Below are 19,756 nucleotides of genomic sequence, written 5' to 3'. Positions count from 1 at the left end.
ATAATGAATAAAATTACATTTTCGAAAATAAATTATTTCATTTTATACAGGAGATATTATCAGAATATATATATATATATATATATATACAATAATTATTTTTATTTCAATGAATTATTTATTTTTTATGCGCAATAAATTATTTTGTCCTAAGTAACGATAAACCTCAAAACTCGAAAATTGCGAATTTCTAGACATGGCTCATACTATTTAAATAAATGTTAGCATATTTATAAGTAATAAATCTTGGTTAAAGTAAAATCGCAATTACATATAAAGTTGCGAATTTACGACCAATACCAACGAAACAAGTATCCTTTGAGACCATGTTTCTCATCAGCCGCAATAGCCTGCGGAATGAACGTAATGTTGGGCTGATGCCCGAATTCGTTTGACAAATACCTCACCTCCGTGTCGATACCGTTTTCATTTTGAGATCGATAGCTACCGCTCTTCCTTCCGCTACGATAGCCGTCCTCGTGATGACCATGCGACGTTATCGTATAGTTGAACTGATAGTACAGATCGTCTGCCATTTTCTCCAGGACTCGATCATCCACGGTGAGTTTATCTCCTTCGGATAGCAGCTTTTTCGCAGCTCGCACCATGCTTTTTGTGATGTCTTCCTTTTTGATGATTTTATTTTTTCCTTCTGAGAAACTCTTAATAGACGTATTGGCTGAAAAATTGAGGAGTATGAATTTACGCGTATAATTATGATATTATCTAATTTAACGCTCACAGATTCTTTTTTGTTCTTCCTACCTGTTAATATCTTCATCATCTGCTTCAATATCGGCTCCATCTTCTTCTGTAGCGGCAACTCCGTGACTGTTTTCACAGGTTTTGGTCGATCATTTTCTTGCTTTATTGGTATTTTACAGCCGCTGCAGGCTTTCATTATGGCTTCGATTAATTTTTTCGCTGCTTCCGGTCTATCCTTGAATATCTCTTGCGCGTCCTTCACTTGTTGAGCCAAGACGAAACGTTTAGATTTAGAGCGCGCGGAATATACATAAAGTTTATTACTTCAATAAGCACGCAACTTACGACTCGTTATTTTTCGGTTCCTTTGTTTTGTGATAATGAAATCCCCATTTTTGTCGGTCTTATATCCAGTCTCATGGTAAACACCATCGGCTGTGATAAAGCCATATTCCCCGGTAATAAGTCCCTCGGCGTCTCAACAAAGAAATAGACAAAAAAGTCATATTTAATCTTATTATTTATCGAGAATTATTTAGTTCACTAATTATTTATAACAATAAGAACGTCGCTCATGACACTTTTTTCGATTGGTATACCTTTCTTCTCAAATCTGTGTTGAAAATCGACAATGTTGAAGGAGAACTCGTAAGGCCTGATATCATCCGCGGTGGCATGATGTTGCACGAGCAGATAGCACAGCAAGCACAGAAGATCGCACCATCTCCTCTGCAACTGAAAATCGCGTGTGCTTTATCGTGTGATAACAAATATTTTCCTTCGCCGGCCTTGGAGCCTCACCACGAAGGACGACATCCCGCGAAGATCCCTGCGGCTTCGAGTTCGCGCGACTGAATGATGGCAGGAGCGAATCCTCCGAGCATGCAGTGGTGATGTAATAAACGAGAAAAATGTTCTCGTCTTCTCCGTGGGTTATCTATGAAACGATCTAACGACGAGGGAGAAGAGGAAAGCGTGAAAGGGACAAGACGAAAAAATCGGGAGGCCTTTGACGTTTTTCTCGGTGGGCAGATGCTTTCACACATTTAGCAGACTCGGCTGGAAGATAATTGCACGGTAATCATTAATGGTCGTAGATCGTCATGGATCGAGTGGATCGTGGCTATATATTGCATTCCCCGCTGTAAATTTTCATATTGCTATGACATAACATTGGATTTTATAGACGTTTTTACTTGAGAGAGTTATAAGTGACACAAATAAGTAAAAAAAATCGATAAATATTTGTTTAGACTTTATGCAAATCATTCAGTAAACACATAGTAAACTTATTATATTTTATTTAACATAATTTTTAGTTTTTCACATCGTTCGTCTTTTAATTTAAAAATTAAATTTATAACATTGTTTAACGCTTATATATTAACAAAAAAAAGATTTATATCTTCTTTAATCTAAGTTAAATTATCTAAATTTTATTAATTATTATATTAAAATAATTGAAAATAATTTACTACAAAATTAATTTCAATTGTTATTGATGACACGGATGACTTTTGGAGAGACAGAATAATGCTTTTTTCTGATGGACGTTAACAAGCACGAAGAGACATTTACATTGATCACGATATAAGCGTATTTATTAGATGACCTTTCGTCTTATTTTCTCACACATAACGCTGTCAGACCGATGGTTGTTTCTTGTTAAGAAACGAACGCTGTTGGGAATGATGGACGATGCTAGATATAATAAATTAATGCACGTTCAATGCACATAGATTAGCTAATCGGACACTGCGAATAATGTCAGCAGAATTTTGCATTTTTTAACGTCATTACGCAAAGTGTACGACATGTTCTAAGAAAATCTCGTTAACATCTAATTCGTTTTGATTAAAATAAATTATTAAGAAAATCGTGAAAGGTTGCTCTGATAAAATATCGAAGATTGGAGATCTTTTTCTCGTTTTTTAACGTCCGAATGTAAATGGAACATTATACGGTAAAATGAGGGTCAGGGCCGTTCGCAGGTGATTCGCGACTATTCGAAAATTGGGCCTCGAAAATTTCATCTGAATATATGACGCACCTGGACTTGACAAGATTAGAAATCGAATAATCATCGAAAGTGGCACCATTACAAATTTCTGGTAAGCTATAACGTTAAAGACAAAATCTGGACACGTCGTGTGGTTCAAAACTGCACGGTACAATCAGACAGGTAGGAAGTGTCAAATACCATATAACTATATAAGTCGACAAAGTTGCGAGAGAAAATTCTGTTTTACTGACAATCTAAGAATGTACAATTGATATCGAAACCTTTATAGTCGTGAAACTGTGCCCAATAAAATGTTTCTTCAAACTATCCTAATATATTCGTCAATCGTTCGACTTTTCCGACGTATGTAATCTAGAACAGGAATTAGGAACTCGTTTCCACTTCGTATATCGAATTATTGAAGAATTATCGAAAGAAATCTAGATTCTTTCACGTAATGCTATGTTTACACGGTAGTCCGCGATAAGTAAATGTCCGATTCTTATTTACCAGGTACGCGTGGTGCATTATGCATTTTGTAGTCCAGAAAACGGCATGCCGATCTGATTTGTGATATATTGATTTAGGAACGACGATCCTCGTGGCATATCAACAATACCAATCGCGGAAGGTGGGTTTCTGGCACGTATACGCATAATGAATATCGACGTCTCGAAGATTCAGTTCGTTGACGAAACTTCCGATATTTGCGTTACAATTAGCTTATATATCTTTTTTATTTGCGCATAAGAATTTCATCTATACGTTTCTGTTGTCGCAAGAATTATTTTCGCAATGAGAAGCGTGGTGGAATTCTCATTTCGATTTCGATGTCGAATTTACCGAGAGAGAAATGAGAAAACATGAATGGGTATGTCTGCACGCAAATGTGAGAATCTGGACCAAAATACCGTTACGTGGAAGCCCAAAGTAGGTCAGCCGACATCTTGATATCGGCAGTCTGTTCAATACGAGGCAAACAGGTGAGTCGACGAAAGACCAATAATATATTTTCTCGTATATTGTGAGTTACATTTTTTCACAAATAAAAATATATTATAGCACGTGTAAAAAATAATTTAATAATATATATATATATATAAACATAAATAACATTAAAATTTTAAAAATAAATTTTGTATTGCGCGTCACGATCTCTATATCACAGATGTTCTTCGTACTTTCTAATGTGTCACTTTGGAAAACCATAGTATATAATATATCACGAGCAATATATTGTTCTTATTGTCACACTCGTCCGCGTATTTTATCTACCAAACCATTCGTCCTCGACGTCATCGGGATAACCATTACGATAGTGTATGTGACGATATGGCTTATGAATCACCACTACTTCCGAGTCTTGTGAGCTCTTAATCAAATTATAGATCATTATCGCGATTGCTAACTGTGCCACCATAATACTCTTTAGAAGTGACATTTTCACGTTGGCTATGGCGCCCGGTAAAGAAAGTATCTGAAAGAAAACGGGTTTATTATTTGTTCTAGCGGGAAGTGTTATAATAAGATTAGTAAACAAGAAACCTGCATAATAAATGGCGTCATCATCATCATAAATCCAAGTTTCTGTAAAGGATTCTGCTTCTTCTCTTTGCTTCTTGCAGTTTGCAGTTCTGTCTCTAAAGAAGGAAGACCTTAATCTTCTTCAAACGTAAAGTGCAGAAGTAAATAAAGTACTGTCAATACCTCGTAGTAGGTCGTGAACTCTCACATCAATATTGATTTCACTGTCCGTTAAGAAAAACTTGATTCCTGGAAAGATCTTCAAACTTTGCGTTTCGTTGAAGCTGTGTGTGATTTGGGAATTGTTCAGTCTCTCTTCAGCGCGAGTTAACAGTTTCGACAATGTTACTAGCCAGATAATGCAGACGAAGAACTTGGTCCCATTCATGTCCCCGAATTTACAATGCTTTACTGACTGAAATATGCATATTGAAAATTATATCCTTCTAAAATAGAAAATGTATTCCTGATAATGATATTTATTAAATATACATATAATATTAAGGTATTCAAAATGATAAATCCATATATTCTTTATAATTTTTGTTTGTAAAATTAATAAATATTTAATAATGATTTATTACTACTATTATATTTTTTATACTAAATTATTTTACAACTTACTTTATATTCAAATATATTATCTTGTCCTGTGTAAAATCACGTAATCATACGCGGGCGATATTAGATACACACTCATATATAACATTCACGATAATCATCTATATATTACACTATTACTGTAATTCATTCAATCAAATATTCATTAACGGTGTGTTATCAGTGATATTACTCGCGATTCGCTTACATTTAATTAAAATTAACATTTCACAATCATAAAGATACCGAAGAAAACTCTTAGAAATATCGCTCTGCTTTCCAATATGTGCGTCTTCTATTCACTTGCCATGTAGACTGCACCGCGTTACGCGAAGCGCAGCAGAGATATTTTACTTTTTTATTCGTCAGATACCCCACGCCAGGTTAAACAGGAAAACTGGGTCTCGTTTACTGGAGAATGTTATTTACATCGGAAAGACGCAATACGAATGCGCCCAGGACTCGCTATACTGTCTCTTATCGATAAATATAATATAATGATTTTAGCAAACTTTAGCAATGGGTAAAATTCTTTTTCAGAAAAATCGTATTTTTGATAAAATTTAATTATAATTTGGAGAAAATATAAGATTTCTTATCGGCTTAGAAAAAGTAAAAGAAAAAGCGGAAAAAGAAAATACGCGAAATATTAACAAATGTATATATAAGCTTAAAAGTAAATGTAGAATTTATAAATACATTATAATAAAAAGATATAGGAAACTCACATCATGTAATTCATAAATATATTACAATAAAGAATAATGGGAAACTTATATTATAACGTAAATGTATTCTTATTCATAACATGAGGTATGTATGTACTTCTTAAATATAAATACTTTTCGTTTTCTATTGAAATATAGGTCTACGTTACACATATTTTTTATAATTGTAGATCAAATTAATATCTTCTATGTAATTGTTGTGTTTGACGAAAATAATTACAGAAATAATGTTTCTTTTAACTTACCACGCGGTATATGCATGGGATATTATCTAATTTATTTACGTATTTTGAAGGCGCATCGTATATGTATAATAAATATTTTATTATAATAATAAATTATTAATAAATAAAATATAATAAGTTATTAATAAATAATTACATATTTATTGCGTTATAAGAACGCTATTCATATTTCCTTTAAAAAAAAAAGAAATTTCTTGTTTCTTTATATTCTACGACTTTATATTCTACAAACTTATTGTTATATTTAGGAAAATTCCTTTGGTATATCTGTATATGCTTAATTTATAATGAAATGAATTAAGAAATCGGTCACCTTGTGTATGTTACAGTGTAAAAAATCTAGAGAGTACTTGTTAAATTAATTTTTTTTTTCTTACAAATTATATGCGTGCGTGCGTGCGTGCGTGTGTGTGTATGGATGGCGAGAAGTACGTTCCGAGAAAAATGTTTAATATAAATAACTATTATTTTATTGTAAATTATATATGTGAATTATAAAAACTTTCTTACTTTTTAATTTAAAATAAGAAAGTTTTTAAAATAAACAATAAGAAAGTTATTTTAATTTAAAATAAGAAAGTTTTTATAACTCACATATATCAATAAAATAATGATTATTCATGATAAACATTTTTTTCAGTGTGCCATCGTAACTATTAATATCTATAGTCAGAAAAATCAGGTATTCATAATATCACTGAATAAATTATTGGATACAAGAAAACCAAGATTATCTCAGAAATTATACATAAATAATGTAGCTTCTATCGATGACTATTACGTGTTTTGATATAATTATTTCGTAAATGACTTTCCAGTATAAATCTCTTGACTGGAACATACATAATTTATACACGAAAAGAACGATTTTGACTGAAAAATATTTCAAACTTTTTAAAATAAATACAGATCTGAAAATAATTTTATCGAATCATTAAAATAATTATACAGGAATCTGAAGCGTGCTAAGCGATATTATAAAATTTGTAATATTCTAGAAATCAGTTAAGCATTCTACATAATTATTTAAATAATTTAACAAAATTGTTTTCAGCTCTCTATTTAGCTAAATCTTTATATACTTTAGGATACAGTAAAATTGTCCTTTCAGTGTATGATTTTATCCTTTATAGTAATACTGGTCCTCATATGCGGGGCCACTTGAATCCCAACTTTGGTACATTTGTGGGTGAATGTGTGGGTGAAATGGCAAAACGCTGTGAACATGCAGGTGAACTGGTTGCGGTGATGGCCATGGTTGTGGCGATGGCCATGGTGCGTGCCAGCCTGAATGAAGTTTCGCTAGAAAGGTGCTGAGTTTAAACACTAGCAGTATGACGCCTGAAAGTAGTGAAAAATAGAGTAAGACTTCCGTTTACTAATTGGAGAATCATATTAAACTTAATATATTAAGTTTCACTGATGGATACATAAGTATAAAACTAGTCAAGAAACACAAACTTAAAAAGTTTACGATTAAAATTGTTTTTGATTTTATATTATTCGCGATGATGAATAATAAAATTCAATAATTGATCGATATTGATCGAGAAACAAATAACGAGAATTTTTTAAATCAAATAAGTAATTATAAGAAATACTAGGCTAACTATAAAATCTCATGTGCAAATCTAACATTGATTTAAATACTAAATTCATATGCAGTAAATAGGTCAGCAATATCATCTAATCATGTATGCAGGTTACGCTATCCACAAGGCAGTCGTGAGACCGTTATACATTGCGGGCGACACTTTTTACTGTGTGTAAGAAAAAAATGGTGCTTACCTACGAGTAGTCCTTTCGCTGAGATTGCTGCTATTACCATCAATATTGTCATCATCACTCCCATTTTATACATCATCGGCATCAGCATAAACTGAATTCTTTTGTTTCCAAAAGTGCGGGACTCAATATCTGCATAACAGTTTAATGTACGGCATGTATTCTCATCGGTATTGATTTAGTTTTAATGTAATTTTAAGATTATTATAAATAGATATATATCCATATTTTTTATAGATAAATGTTACTTTTAATCATTATATATAACCTTAATATAATTAAAGTTATTATAAATGAATACAGCCATAATTTTTATAGATACGAATTATTTTAAATAATTATACTTTATAATAATTCCAAAAAATATTATTAACATTTAAATCACATTTATGATTCTCAAATCGCAAAATATTTTTCTGACTTTTTCACATTTTCCTTTTATTAATAAATGTGAAAATATGTCTCACCTTGAACTGGTTTTCTTTCAAATACGTGAACTAGGATACTCCAAAGATCATCGGTGTCAGGATTTTGCAGCGCTACAGCATCCGAGATCATTTCCAGTTTCGTCGTATTATACCGTGCGACTTTGTTGCTGTCCCTCGAAAATTTGATGTTCGCGGCACTTGTTGCAAACACATTTTTTGTAAATGCAGTTGCCAATAGCATGTACGCCATGATCTGGCCAATCGCCTTCATTCTCAGACCGGTTTACCACCACCCGGACTCATCGACACTGAAGATCTTTTTTCTTTCGACTGACCTTTTTCCCTCTGTCTTCTCCTGAACCTTCTGTGTCGGACTACTCGAAATACGTGTTATTCGGACTCGCACGAGCAACCGTATGATTCCCTCCAACTAACCGAGCGGTTCGAACTCGAAAGAGAATTGCGCTCGGTGCGCGCCGACTTTCTGCGCACCTCTTTCAAATTCCTCCTTGGTGTCGATTTTGCAAACACCTCGGAGAATCCGTAGAACGATAATCCGCATTCTAATGTTAGAAAGTTTTCTTTAACATTCCGTATTTCTTTTGATAAACGGTGAAATTACACAGCGATAAGAAACTTTGTAACTGACAATTGCTCGAAAGTATATTTTGCTACAATATTAATGACTTATATAACATTCTTTTTAATATAAAATTTATTAAATTTCATTTTGGGGTTCTTCATTTGGATAAAGCTATATTTTAATGTAATAGAAAAGAATTTAGAAATGATACGTATGTATATACCATCATCTTTCACTTTTTACATCATGTAATGTCACTGTCATGGTCATCGTGCAACGACCGTTCACGCATGACCATCACCTTGAAAAGGAGTGGCTGAACTAAGAGTAGTTGGAACGCATTGCTTCACAATTTTCCAATGAAATTCTTTGCAACACGTACACACGCGCACACACTTATAATCTTTCATTCAAGAAACATTTTACTGTTTGAAATCCATTTGTGAATAATATGCAGATAAATTTTTTCAAACTAGTTTTCATGTACTGCTTATTCTCCTAAATACCATCGCGTCAATCTGCTAAATGCATAACATCCGTAGACACTTCTACACTGCAACGTTACTGCAAACAGCCGTCCTTAACGAATGATGCACTGTGCTTCCTGACTAAGTTAACAACTGCTGACTGACCTCATAACGAAACATTACAAGGAATAAGTATTATACGTCATAAAATTCATTAACCGTCTGGCTTCAGTAAGTAGCTCAAAGAAAAGTCATGGTTGATGATCGACGTGGTTTACCTCGATACGCTTGTTGCAAAGCCGACAAAGATAATATTGCGCTTTATCTATAATCAGTAATATTAATTTTTGAATAAGGTAACTTGTTAAATAAAGTATGAAAAGTATCTAAAATTATTATAAAGACACATTGCAGTGCATTTTTTTACCTACAGCTCTATCTACAGCTTTACTCACAGTTAGTTAAGTTAATTCAGCATAATTTTTTAAAATAAGGTAAATATATAAAATATATAAACAATGTCCAAAATTATTATAAAAGAATTGCAATGAAATTGTTTTTATGTCTTTTTCTTGCAGCATAGGAAAGATGTATTAATATTTCAGGAATTAAAAACACAAGCGTTAAGACAATCAAGATATTCGATGACAAAATTATTAGAGAGAATAACATTACATGAAATGTAATGCTGAAGTAGTAAATCGCATTAGACGTTGTGGACGCACCGTAAGCTAGGCAGACGGTAAAGAAAGGCAATACAGGTTTATTGCATCGTCTTTGCTCAGTGAATCCAGTACGGAAGGAGCGAAGAGAGGGAAGAAGTAGGGAGCATCGTGCCGACCATCTTGGAAAATAAAATTCGCTGTAAAAATGCATTACTCTCCGTTCCCCACCTTAGGATGCCTCTTCTTCCTACGAGTCTCGATTCCTTCAAGGACTAAAAATTCAACCCTTTAGACTCGCGCGAGCAAGACTATATTAAATACAAACGCAAAACCTGATCTATATTGCATTTAAATTTACGGATTACTATTCCTTTTCTTCTTTCAATTTTCATTTAAGGATTATTGTTTGCTGCTGCTTTATTTTTACATTCTGATTAGTCATGAGTTTTAATCTTTTCAAGAAACATCTGTGATCTTTTATTATCGACAGTAATTGAAATATATTTGAACTGCGTGTACATATATATACACATACATACACAAATATATATAGACATGTTTCTTTTTCTAAATAATTTTAGCTTTATTAATAAATGTTTATTATTTTCAATAATTATTTTCTGTTAGTAATAAACAATTATAAGTAATGATAGTTTATGCATTACATAAATTTTTAAAAGAAGATGAGGCTAAGATATTTATAGGAAATGTAAAAAATTTATACTTTTATTTTAAATTCTATTTCTTAGTATGCCTGATGGCGTGTATACAAGTCAATCTTCACGCTGCAAAAATGTATATGCCGTGCACTTAACTATGTTTATGGTTTTCTCGTTTTCTTCTTCTAGTATATTGCTCCTTGTGCTAAGCGTGCTTGTAGACTATAATTGTCAAACGATTTGAGGTAAATAAACTTCCTCAACTCCGCGACAAGTAATTCATATCGTAAACGTTCAAACGGTACGGCTAATTTGTACCATTAATTACGTTAAGAAAATTACATGTTGAGATAAATCGAGCGATCGATGCACCTGATGCCATTGCCATTTCCGCGCAGGAAACGCAACCGGTCAGCTACGGCGAACTTGTTGGCAGCGCGAAGCTTGTTACCTCGCAACCCCGAAGTAGGCGCGTAGAGGGGCACCGCAAAAATGGAAATGCCAGGCTGTTATTCATCTACAGGTTCGCTTCTTCGTCCGTGAACTGGCTACAGTCGGCGTGCTTTAGACGATGGTATGTGTATCACCATGCGTGAGGCATGGCTGACCATAGACCGGCTCAGAAGTGGCCGAGACATTCGCCTCTCGACCGCGACCATGAGAGCACTCAACTCTCGACGCCCACGGTCAACCGCGAGCATCTATCGGCTCGTGCCTCGCTCGACTCTTTGTTTCTTCTTTCTGCTTTGCGTCCTTCATCACACACGAGCGCGAAGTGTACCTCATGATGACGGCAGCGTCATTGCGGACCAAGTGCACGATAAGATTTCGGAATCGGTAGAGGTGAGTGATTTTGACGACGTAAATAAAGATAATGTGGACCAAGCACGAAAAAGCTTGGCGATAGCAGAACATAATGAAGATGAAGATGTTAGTGATGAAGGAAGAAATAACTCAGAGGAAGAGATACTCATCGAGGATCCTGAAAAGATCCAGGCCGAAGCTGCCAGTGGCGAAGGTAGCGTGGCAAAAAAGAGACGAAGGAATGACGTGAGCCTTCCTAGTAAGCCCGTATCACAGAATGGAGAGACCGTCATACAGAATGTCGAGGACGAAGGTATTCGACGATTTGACGCTCAGGTTGAGTCCGACGATACTGAGGAAGTAGATCAACGGAAGGTATCAGACAATACAGAGAACAGTTCGACTTCGCAAGAAGATACTATTGAAATCAACGTCGAGCAATTGCAAGCGGATGTAAAAAACGTAGATGTGAACACCGATGAAGATAGGGCGGGGTCGGAAGAAGAGAAGAACACTTCCTCCAATCTTGGAGAGAATCTAGAAGATGTCAATTTGAAACACACGGATAAAATAGATTTAAATAAAGAAGAAACGGGACAGATTGAAAATTTAGCAGAACATAATTTGGATGAGGCACAAATAGAGAATACTGAGGAAGTGAACGAGGACGTACGAAATGAACTTCGTAGCTTGCAGCTTGCGCAAACGGAAGAAACCGAAAGTAATCAAGAAGAACATGTTGCGGAAGAAACCGAAAGTAATCAAGAGAAACATATCGTCAACGAGGCTCCGAGTAATGAAGAAATCGGTGATGAAGATTTGGATTTGAACAGAGAAAATAGAGCCAGTGTTCCAGGTAAGTCCAAGTACAAGAGTTCGACTGTTTATTTAAATGCTGAAGAAGGTAATTTGCTTGGTCGCGAGCAAGAATTGATTGTAGACGGTCAAATAAAAAAATTAATATCTATACGAAACGATGCACTTGAATCCGTCGGTAACGATGCGAAACAATCGGAAAAATTTGATGAAGAGAGTCTTCTTTCAGAGAAATCGGTTGAGGTCGAAGCAGTTGCGGCTGAAGAAGACGAAGCGATTCGCAATCAACGTAGCAGCGACGTGAAAACAACATCGACTCAGAGTGAGAATCTTGATCAATCATCTTCAATGACGGAAGCTGAATTGAACCGTTTTCAAAAATGGAAGAATCAAGCTGCGTTTCTTCAGGAACAAATCAAGAATAGAACATTCTTGCTGTATTTAAGAGAACATGCAATTGAGGTGCTCCCTGATATTCCAAAATTCACGGAAAATCAGTTATTAGATACTTTGAAGAACATTGCGCTAACGCGGAAGTCACCGACAAACGAAACGTATTTGGATAGCTTAAACGCGACCGAAATGACCGAAAACCAATTAGAAATAATAAAATGCGCCGAGCAACTGGTACAGACGAAACAGCGCCAGTCGTTCGTGGAAAATATAGGGGAATGCATCCGTGGTCTCAATGTTTTTAACTGCATACGTATCTTCGTCTGGCCCGTCGTGCTCGATAATCTCCCGGAATCAGTTAAGCAGCATCTGAATAATTTACCAATCGAGGTAAACTTAAACGACTTATTTCAGGGTAACAAGGCCAAATCTGCAAGATCAGAAAACAGCATTTATCATCCGTGGTTGCTAACGCCTGAATTCGTTGTTTTCAACATTTTGAAGAGTGCTTTGGAATCGAAAGTCACTTACGAGTTAGTGCCGTCTTATATCGATCCGACGAACGAAACCTTGAGGGCACTACTCACTATCGGCCAACTCCAGATCTTGCAGATGGCTGAGAAACTTTTACCTGGTGAGATGCGTCGCGAATATTCCGACAGGATGTTCTCATGCGTACGCAGATTCGAGTATTTCAGCTGCATCAAGTACTTCGCCTGGCCAATGGTGAAACAATATTATCCGACGCTACCGGCTTTCCCGGATTATCAGAATTGGTATCCATCGATACCATTGTATCCGCAGTATCCTATCGTTCCCTTTCCCAGCCTTGTGGGAGCTTCTGGCGAGCTTCCGGAAGTCATTGAAGCCGATGCCACGAGAATGCGGAAGCCTAAGCCGGAAGCGGTGATCGTAAACATCCTTCAGAATACCTTGAAGGAGCACGCGAAGGTTCCTCCTCTATCTATCACTCATTCTACGGATTCTTACATCGCTGTACTTCCTCCGGACCAATTACTGTCAATCCACATGGCTGAACAGTTACTTCCTAACGCTTATCGTCCAGAATTTGTTCAGAAGACTGTTAAGTGCATTCAGGAATTTAATTATGTAACCTGTATTAAATATTCTACCTGGCCGACGGTCAAGCAGTTTATTCCCAATCTACCGGATATTTCCCAGTGGTTACCAGAGTGGCAATTGCCTGATTTCTTCGATTTGTTACCAAATTTTCAGATTCCTAATTTTTCATCAATTCTACCAATTTTAGGAGGAAACCAATCACCAACTGTACCGATTCCATCAACTGTACCGAACCCACCAACTACGTCGACACCGCTAATCACTGAAAAGCCATCAGAATCCGGTGATGCAGAAAAACCGTCCAGTCGGATTCCTACATTATTATCGCATCAAAATGAAATGTCTTCCAAAGCATCCAGCGAATTAGAAAACAAGGTCACGGAGATTTTAATAAAGGTACGTAATTCCCTGAGAGCGACACCGAAATATTCGCATTTAATCGTCAGCGAAAATGTCATTGTTCTGACAACAATTACTGAGAAACAACTTAATATACTACAATTAGCGGAGAGCATGGTACCACCTCTAGCTCGGGCACCTCTTGTCGCTCAAGTTATGTCTTGCCTCCAGGCGAACAACGATTTTCTCAATTGCACTAGATATATCATTTGGCCTACGGTTGGTCTTTACGTTCCTAATTTTCCTGAATTTCCTGATTTATCATCTGCCCAACAACCACCAAAACAAGAAGATCAAATACCATTAAAAGACAAGAACATTTTATCTATTGAAGATCAACAGGAATGGAATAAATCACAAACGGATTCCAACGTGAAGATTATTTCCAGGACAAAATTTTCGCAAAATAATGATCCTGTCATTAGTGTCACTGGTACCCGATTTGTGCCGATATTTACAGAACATCCTGAATCGGTAATACTCAACATTCTCAAGGCGATTCAACTATCTTCGCCAAACGTGCGAGATGATCCAAGTGTCAAAATCACCAGCACACAGCAGTTTGATCATCTACTTAATGATCAACAATTGAATATTCTTAAGATAACAGAGGGTTTGTTACCCGATGCTGCACGTTCTACTTTTATTGATCGAATGATAGAATGTGTACGCAAGGACAATTTTCTAGGATGTTCAAGGACCATATTGTGGCCGTGTTTATCGGAATATTTTCCTAGACTGCCCAGCTTTCCAAACTTTGGAGGACATCCTCAAGCAGTAAATAGTAAGTCTACATTAACTCAGAATCTGACTGACCCATCGCCATTATCGGAGACCGATGTGAAAGTCGGTCAGCACGGAGATGCTACTGTTACCATTACAGATACTAGATTTTATCCGATTTTTTCGGAACATCCAGAAGGTGTAATTTTAAGAATACTTAAGACCGTGCAGCATTCTACGCCGGAAGCCCTACCCTCGATAATTACTTCGAGATCGCCGCATATTACATCTCATTTCACGGAGCAGCAAGGTAATATCATTCAAACCGCAGAAAGTCTGTTACCAGAATCAGTAAGACCAATTTTCGTGGAGAGGATGATCACTTGTGTTCGAGAGAGCACGTTCCTCGACTGTACGAGGAATATTGTTTGGCCAACAATTGCTCAATTCTTCCCAAGACTACCAAACTTTCCTAATTTTGGAAATTTCCAAATTCTGCCAAAAACTAAACTCGATTTATCATCAATCGTATTACGCAATGCTTATTCCGATAATCAGACGTCCAATAAAAAAAGTGAAAATATATCAAAGATTGCTATAGATACGATTGAGGATAAAATAGAGAATACATTGAAGGATCTGCTAAGCAAGAACTCGTCGCCGCGTTCAGAAAACTCTTACCTGGACGTCAATAATCCTGTGATAGGCACTCTTCTGACTGCTCGGGAAATAAACATTGTCAGATTGACGCAGAGAGCGATACCGGATTCGATACGTCGTGAATATTTAAGCAACTTGTTGGACTGCGTGAGAAGCAATAATTTTGTGACCTGTACACAACATGTTACTTGGCCAACTTTGAAGCAATTTTCGCCAACTATTCCGAGCTTTGAAGAGTTGTTTGGTCCGTTCCAAATTCCCGGTATCGGTCAAATTCCCGGTATTGGTCAAATTCCTGGCATCGGTCAAATTCCTGGCATCGGTCAAATTCCTGGTATCGGTCAAATTCCCGGTATCGGTCAAATTCCTGGTATTGGGCAAATTCCTGGAGCCGGTCAAATTCCTGGTATCGGCCAAATTCCTGGTATCGGCCAAATTCCTGGTATCGGCCAAATTCCTGGAACCGGTCAAATTCCTGGAGCCGGCCAAATTCCTGGAGCCGGTCAAATTCCTGGAGCCGGCCAAATTCCAGGAGCCGGCCAAATTCCTGGAGCCGGTCAAATACCTGGACCCGGTCAAATTCCTGGAGCCGGCCAAATTCCTGGAGCTGGTCAAATTCCTGGAGCCGGCCAAATTCCTGGAGCTGGTCAAATTCCTGGGGCTGGCCAAATTCCTGGAACTGGTCAAATCCCTGGTATAAGTCAACTTCCTGTGCAGATCCCAAGTTTTCCTGTATTAGGAAATCCTTTTACCGAGCTTCCCAGCATACAGCTTCCTCTCCCTCAATTTCCTACGATACCAAGCGGAATTCAAACTGGCATTCCTCAGTTTCCAGGATTGCCTAGCTTTGGCGGCATAAATTATCCGCATTTACAAATCCTATCAGATGTGCCACAAGATTCGAAGTTGCAGGAGTCAAAGCTGCAAGAATCAAAGTCGCAGGAGTCAAAGTTGCAGGAACCAAAATCGGAGTCGAAATTGCAGGAACCGCAGCCACAGGAGCTAAAGTCTCAAGAACAAACAGTTCAATCGAAAATTGCGCACACAGTGGAACAGGCAAACCAGATAAGTGGAGAATCGAAGGCTTCGAATACTCCGTCAGTAGGTGAATCAGTCTTATCCGCTAAACGCATACCAATCCTCAACATTCAGTTCATTAATCTCTATTTTTTTATTTTCTAGACGAGCAAGAAGCCGTTCCAGGATATCTTGGACAACCGTCAAACATCCTCATAGATATTTCCAAGGAGGAAGTCCAGTTATCTGAATTTAAGCAGCAATCATTGTCGGAATCCGTTCCCTCAGGCGCATTATCTAAGAAACATGAAAGGAGACGAAGAAGTACTGATCAATTATTAAATTCTTATTACGAGACCGAAGGAGAAATTGAACAGACTTCGGAGACAACAATGGATAGCATGTTTCCGAATATCACGGAATCTGATTTTCTTCAGCTTCTAGTTAATATTTCCAAATCTGAAGAAAATTTGGAAGAAAAATCCAAAGATAATTCAAAGGAATACTTTGTTGATACTTTAAATTATACAGTCAGGAATTCTTTAACCGCCGATCAGTACGAAATCTTGAAGCTGGTGGAAGATTTGAACGAACATACGGCAAATCGTGGATTTCTGTCGCGGGTAGTTCGATGCGTACTTAGCTTGAGCTTCATCAGATGCATGGGCATTTTCGTCTGGCCAGTAATCACTAGTACCGTGCCATCTTTCTTACCATCCTTACCCGCATTTCCTATTGGTTTCGGAAGATCAATAGAAACTGAAGTACAGAATTTCTTTGGTATGTCCACGAGCGATTTCGAGAAAGAACTATTGGCAAGAAAAGAATCAACGGAAAATATTTTCCTGGAGTGGTACAAGACAGCAATGGAGGACAAGTTTCAGGTAGATCTGGGTTTCCTGAAACTTAAGGGTTACGGAAATGGTGAAATTGGTATCAGCTTCAATAGATTTCGCGAAAGTAGAGCTACGAAGATCAAAGACAATAAGAATTTGCCGAGTATCCTGACGATCATCAGTGATATTATGGAAGAAGTACTGGATCAGCGGCCGGACAATGAGAAGATGAAGAAAGAAAAAGAAAAAAAAGAGAGAAGTCTGAATGACATGCAAGAGGCGAATTTTCAGCTTCTGCAAGAGAGCGACGAGTACACCGACATTAAGCGATCTTTAAATGATGATAAAATAATCACCATGTTTCTTGATAAAATTAAGGCTAACGCAACGGATTTTGCCGATGGTGATGTTGCTCAGTTCCTTAATGTAGAGAATGCTTACAATGCTTTCAGCGTACTCTTTGGGACTCGTTTAAACGAAAAGTTTGCGAGCAGATTAAAAGCCTTTACTGAAGAACATCTCAAGAGAGATAATCCCGAGAAGCATATGAAGACTCTCAGCACGGAAGAAATAAAGATAATACCGTTGAAAGAAGAAATAACCTATGAACTTGAAAAAGAATCTATGGAAAGTGACAAAGAACGCCAAAGGGATCATCGTATAAAGAACGAATTCAGGTCTTTGTTGAATGAATATTCAGAGAAATTAGCAAAGAAGCCGGAAGTTTTTATACAGAAGAACGAGGATCCAAATAATGAAAATAGAATCAAAGATACTGAATCATCTTCCGACAAGAATATGCGCTCGGAATTGAGGATTTACTTGCCACGTTTGCAAGAAGATATTATGTCCAGGAAAATTACGAGTGCAGTGATACATCTTGGAAGAGCGTTGAAAACGAAGATGAGCCATTTGATGCCTGGAATCGGTTTCATAGTAACATTCATCGTCCAGGTAGCTTTGGCTCACGCGAAAGCAGCTGCTTCCATAGCTGGTATGATTAGCAACATGGCCCTCGCATCAGCTATATTGGGTATGATTCGACAAAGTGTATTCGGATCGGAAAATCCGAAGATCAAATATGTATACGATAATGATCAAACGGGTCCAGGGATTACTTGGCCACATCATCATAGATCATATTATCATCATGAGAAATAGTATTTTGATTTGCCTGCTCAAGTCTACTTATTTTTTATGTATACTATATTAAAATCTCTATACTAAATGTGCCTCGTTAAGAGCTTTATATAAGTCTCTGTTGTTACAGACTTTTTTTGAAGTCTGAAACAAATCGGATTATATATTGGGTTTAGCTTTAATTTTTTTATATTAGTCGTGGTCGAATTTACAAGACAATGCGTAATTTCGAGATAATATGCGATTTCTATGCCTAACAATTCTTTGCATAAAAAAATTTTATTATTTCCCGAAAAGGAGTTAGTCAAAAAGTTAGATATTATAATAGTTTCTTTAGATGTGTCCGTGACATTGTCTATCGCGATATATAATATTTTATTTACACTTTAGTAACACGGAATTTAAGTAGAGTATATTTTCAAAAGTTACATAGAATAGATAATATTTAGAATTTGAAGAAACGGTATTTTCGTAGATGATTATGGAAACAATCCCTCGCAATTTAATCATGAAACACGCGCCATTTCGCAGGTGATATTTATTTCATTGTCATGGGGCTTTATGGTGGTGGGTGATATTTTTTTATATTTTCTTAAAGATTAAGACATAAGTACGGCATTAAAAAGTATGTAATACGTAATACAGTCGTATCGCAGAAAAAAATATTAAATTGCTAGCGTTATAGATTTTAAGACTGATATATTCTTAAATATACTGATTAAAAAATTAATGAATTGTATCTGTCTTGTATAATTACTGTTGTCCCTTCAAATTACAATTATTAATTAAATAATTTTATATTTTATATCAAATTAAATAATTAAATAAGTTATTTTATTTTTTAATATAATAGAACAAGCATTTTTTAATAAAATTATAAAGTCTTGTTAACAAATTTATATTATAAATAATATCATATAATTGAAATTATTTAAATTTTTTTAACTATATATTTAATTTTTAATTTGATTTTTAAAATTTGATGAAAAAGTAAATAAAATATAATAAAATTATGATGTGTGCTGCAATATTAATATCAAAAATACTGGTGCTGCAACTTTCAAGAACCTTGAGAAGTCAACAGTCAGGAATAGACCTGAGATTATTTTGCACGCTGAAGGTCTTCTCTCTCTCTCTTTTCGTGCATTTCCTCTTTCTTTATTTATTTCACCAGTTTTACGTGTTGCATGCTGCAAAAGACGTACTGAGATGCAACAAGAGTATAAAAGAGACAGAAGTTAAGGTCATGATACGACACGCAATCATTAGAATGTTGAACTACTATGAAAACAGAATAATATTACTTTAGAATTCTATAAATATTATTTTCTCTGATATTACTCGCGATGCACACAGAGGCGAAACTATAAATTATTAGTAGAAACTCTAAATAAAAAAGATAAAAATAAATCGGTAAAAATAGTTAGATTCAAAAGTTGGATACACGTTTAGTATAGCACTGTGTCATAAGTGACAAAGCCCATCAATATAAGA

General features: G+C 36.0%; 2 protein-coding genes across 2 annotated transcripts; one reads left to right on the top strand and one right to left on the bottom strand.

The window, feature by feature from the left end:
• Nucleotides 1-154: 154 nt before the first annotated feature.
• LOC108777408 (uncharacterized) lies at nt 155-8,288 on the bottom strand. The gene is given in 11 exon segments (XM_018544283.1): nt 155-679; nt 766-966; nt 1,051-1,182; nt 1,305-1,440; nt 1,750-1,847; nt 3,983-4,184; nt 4,253-4,347; nt 4,415-4,720; nt 6,939-7,145; nt 7,593-7,721; nt 8,057-8,288. Coding segments are annotated over 11 exon segments (2,130 nt in total). The 3' UTR covers nt 155-287.
• A 2,679-nt stretch (nt 8,289-10,967) lies between these two features.
• On the top strand, nt 10,968-18,348 carry LOC108777323 (uncharacterized). Its single transcript, XM_018544167.1, has 4 exons — nt 10,968-15,603; nt 15,802-16,374; nt 16,452-17,992; nt 18,077-18,348. The coding sequence occupies exons 1-4, from the start codon at nt 10,968-10,970 to the stop codon at nt 18,281-18,283; spliced, it is 6,957 nt and encodes a 2,318-aa protein (XP_018399669.1). The 3' UTR covers nt 18,284-18,348.
• The last annotated feature ends 1,408 nt before the right edge of the window (nt 18,349-19,756 follow it).

The sequence above is a fragment of the Cyphomyrmex costatus genome, unplaced genomic scaffold (genome assembly GCF_001594065.2).
Source record: "Cyphomyrmex costatus isolate MS0001 unplaced genomic scaffold, Ccosl1.0 scaffold43, whole genome shotgun sequence".
Lineage (NCBI taxonomy): Eukaryota > Metazoa > Arthropoda > Insecta > Hymenoptera > Formicidae > Cyphomyrmex > Cyphomyrmex costatus.
Note: the sequence above shows the minus strand (reverse complement) of the source record. Positions and strands in the feature narration are given on the sequence as shown.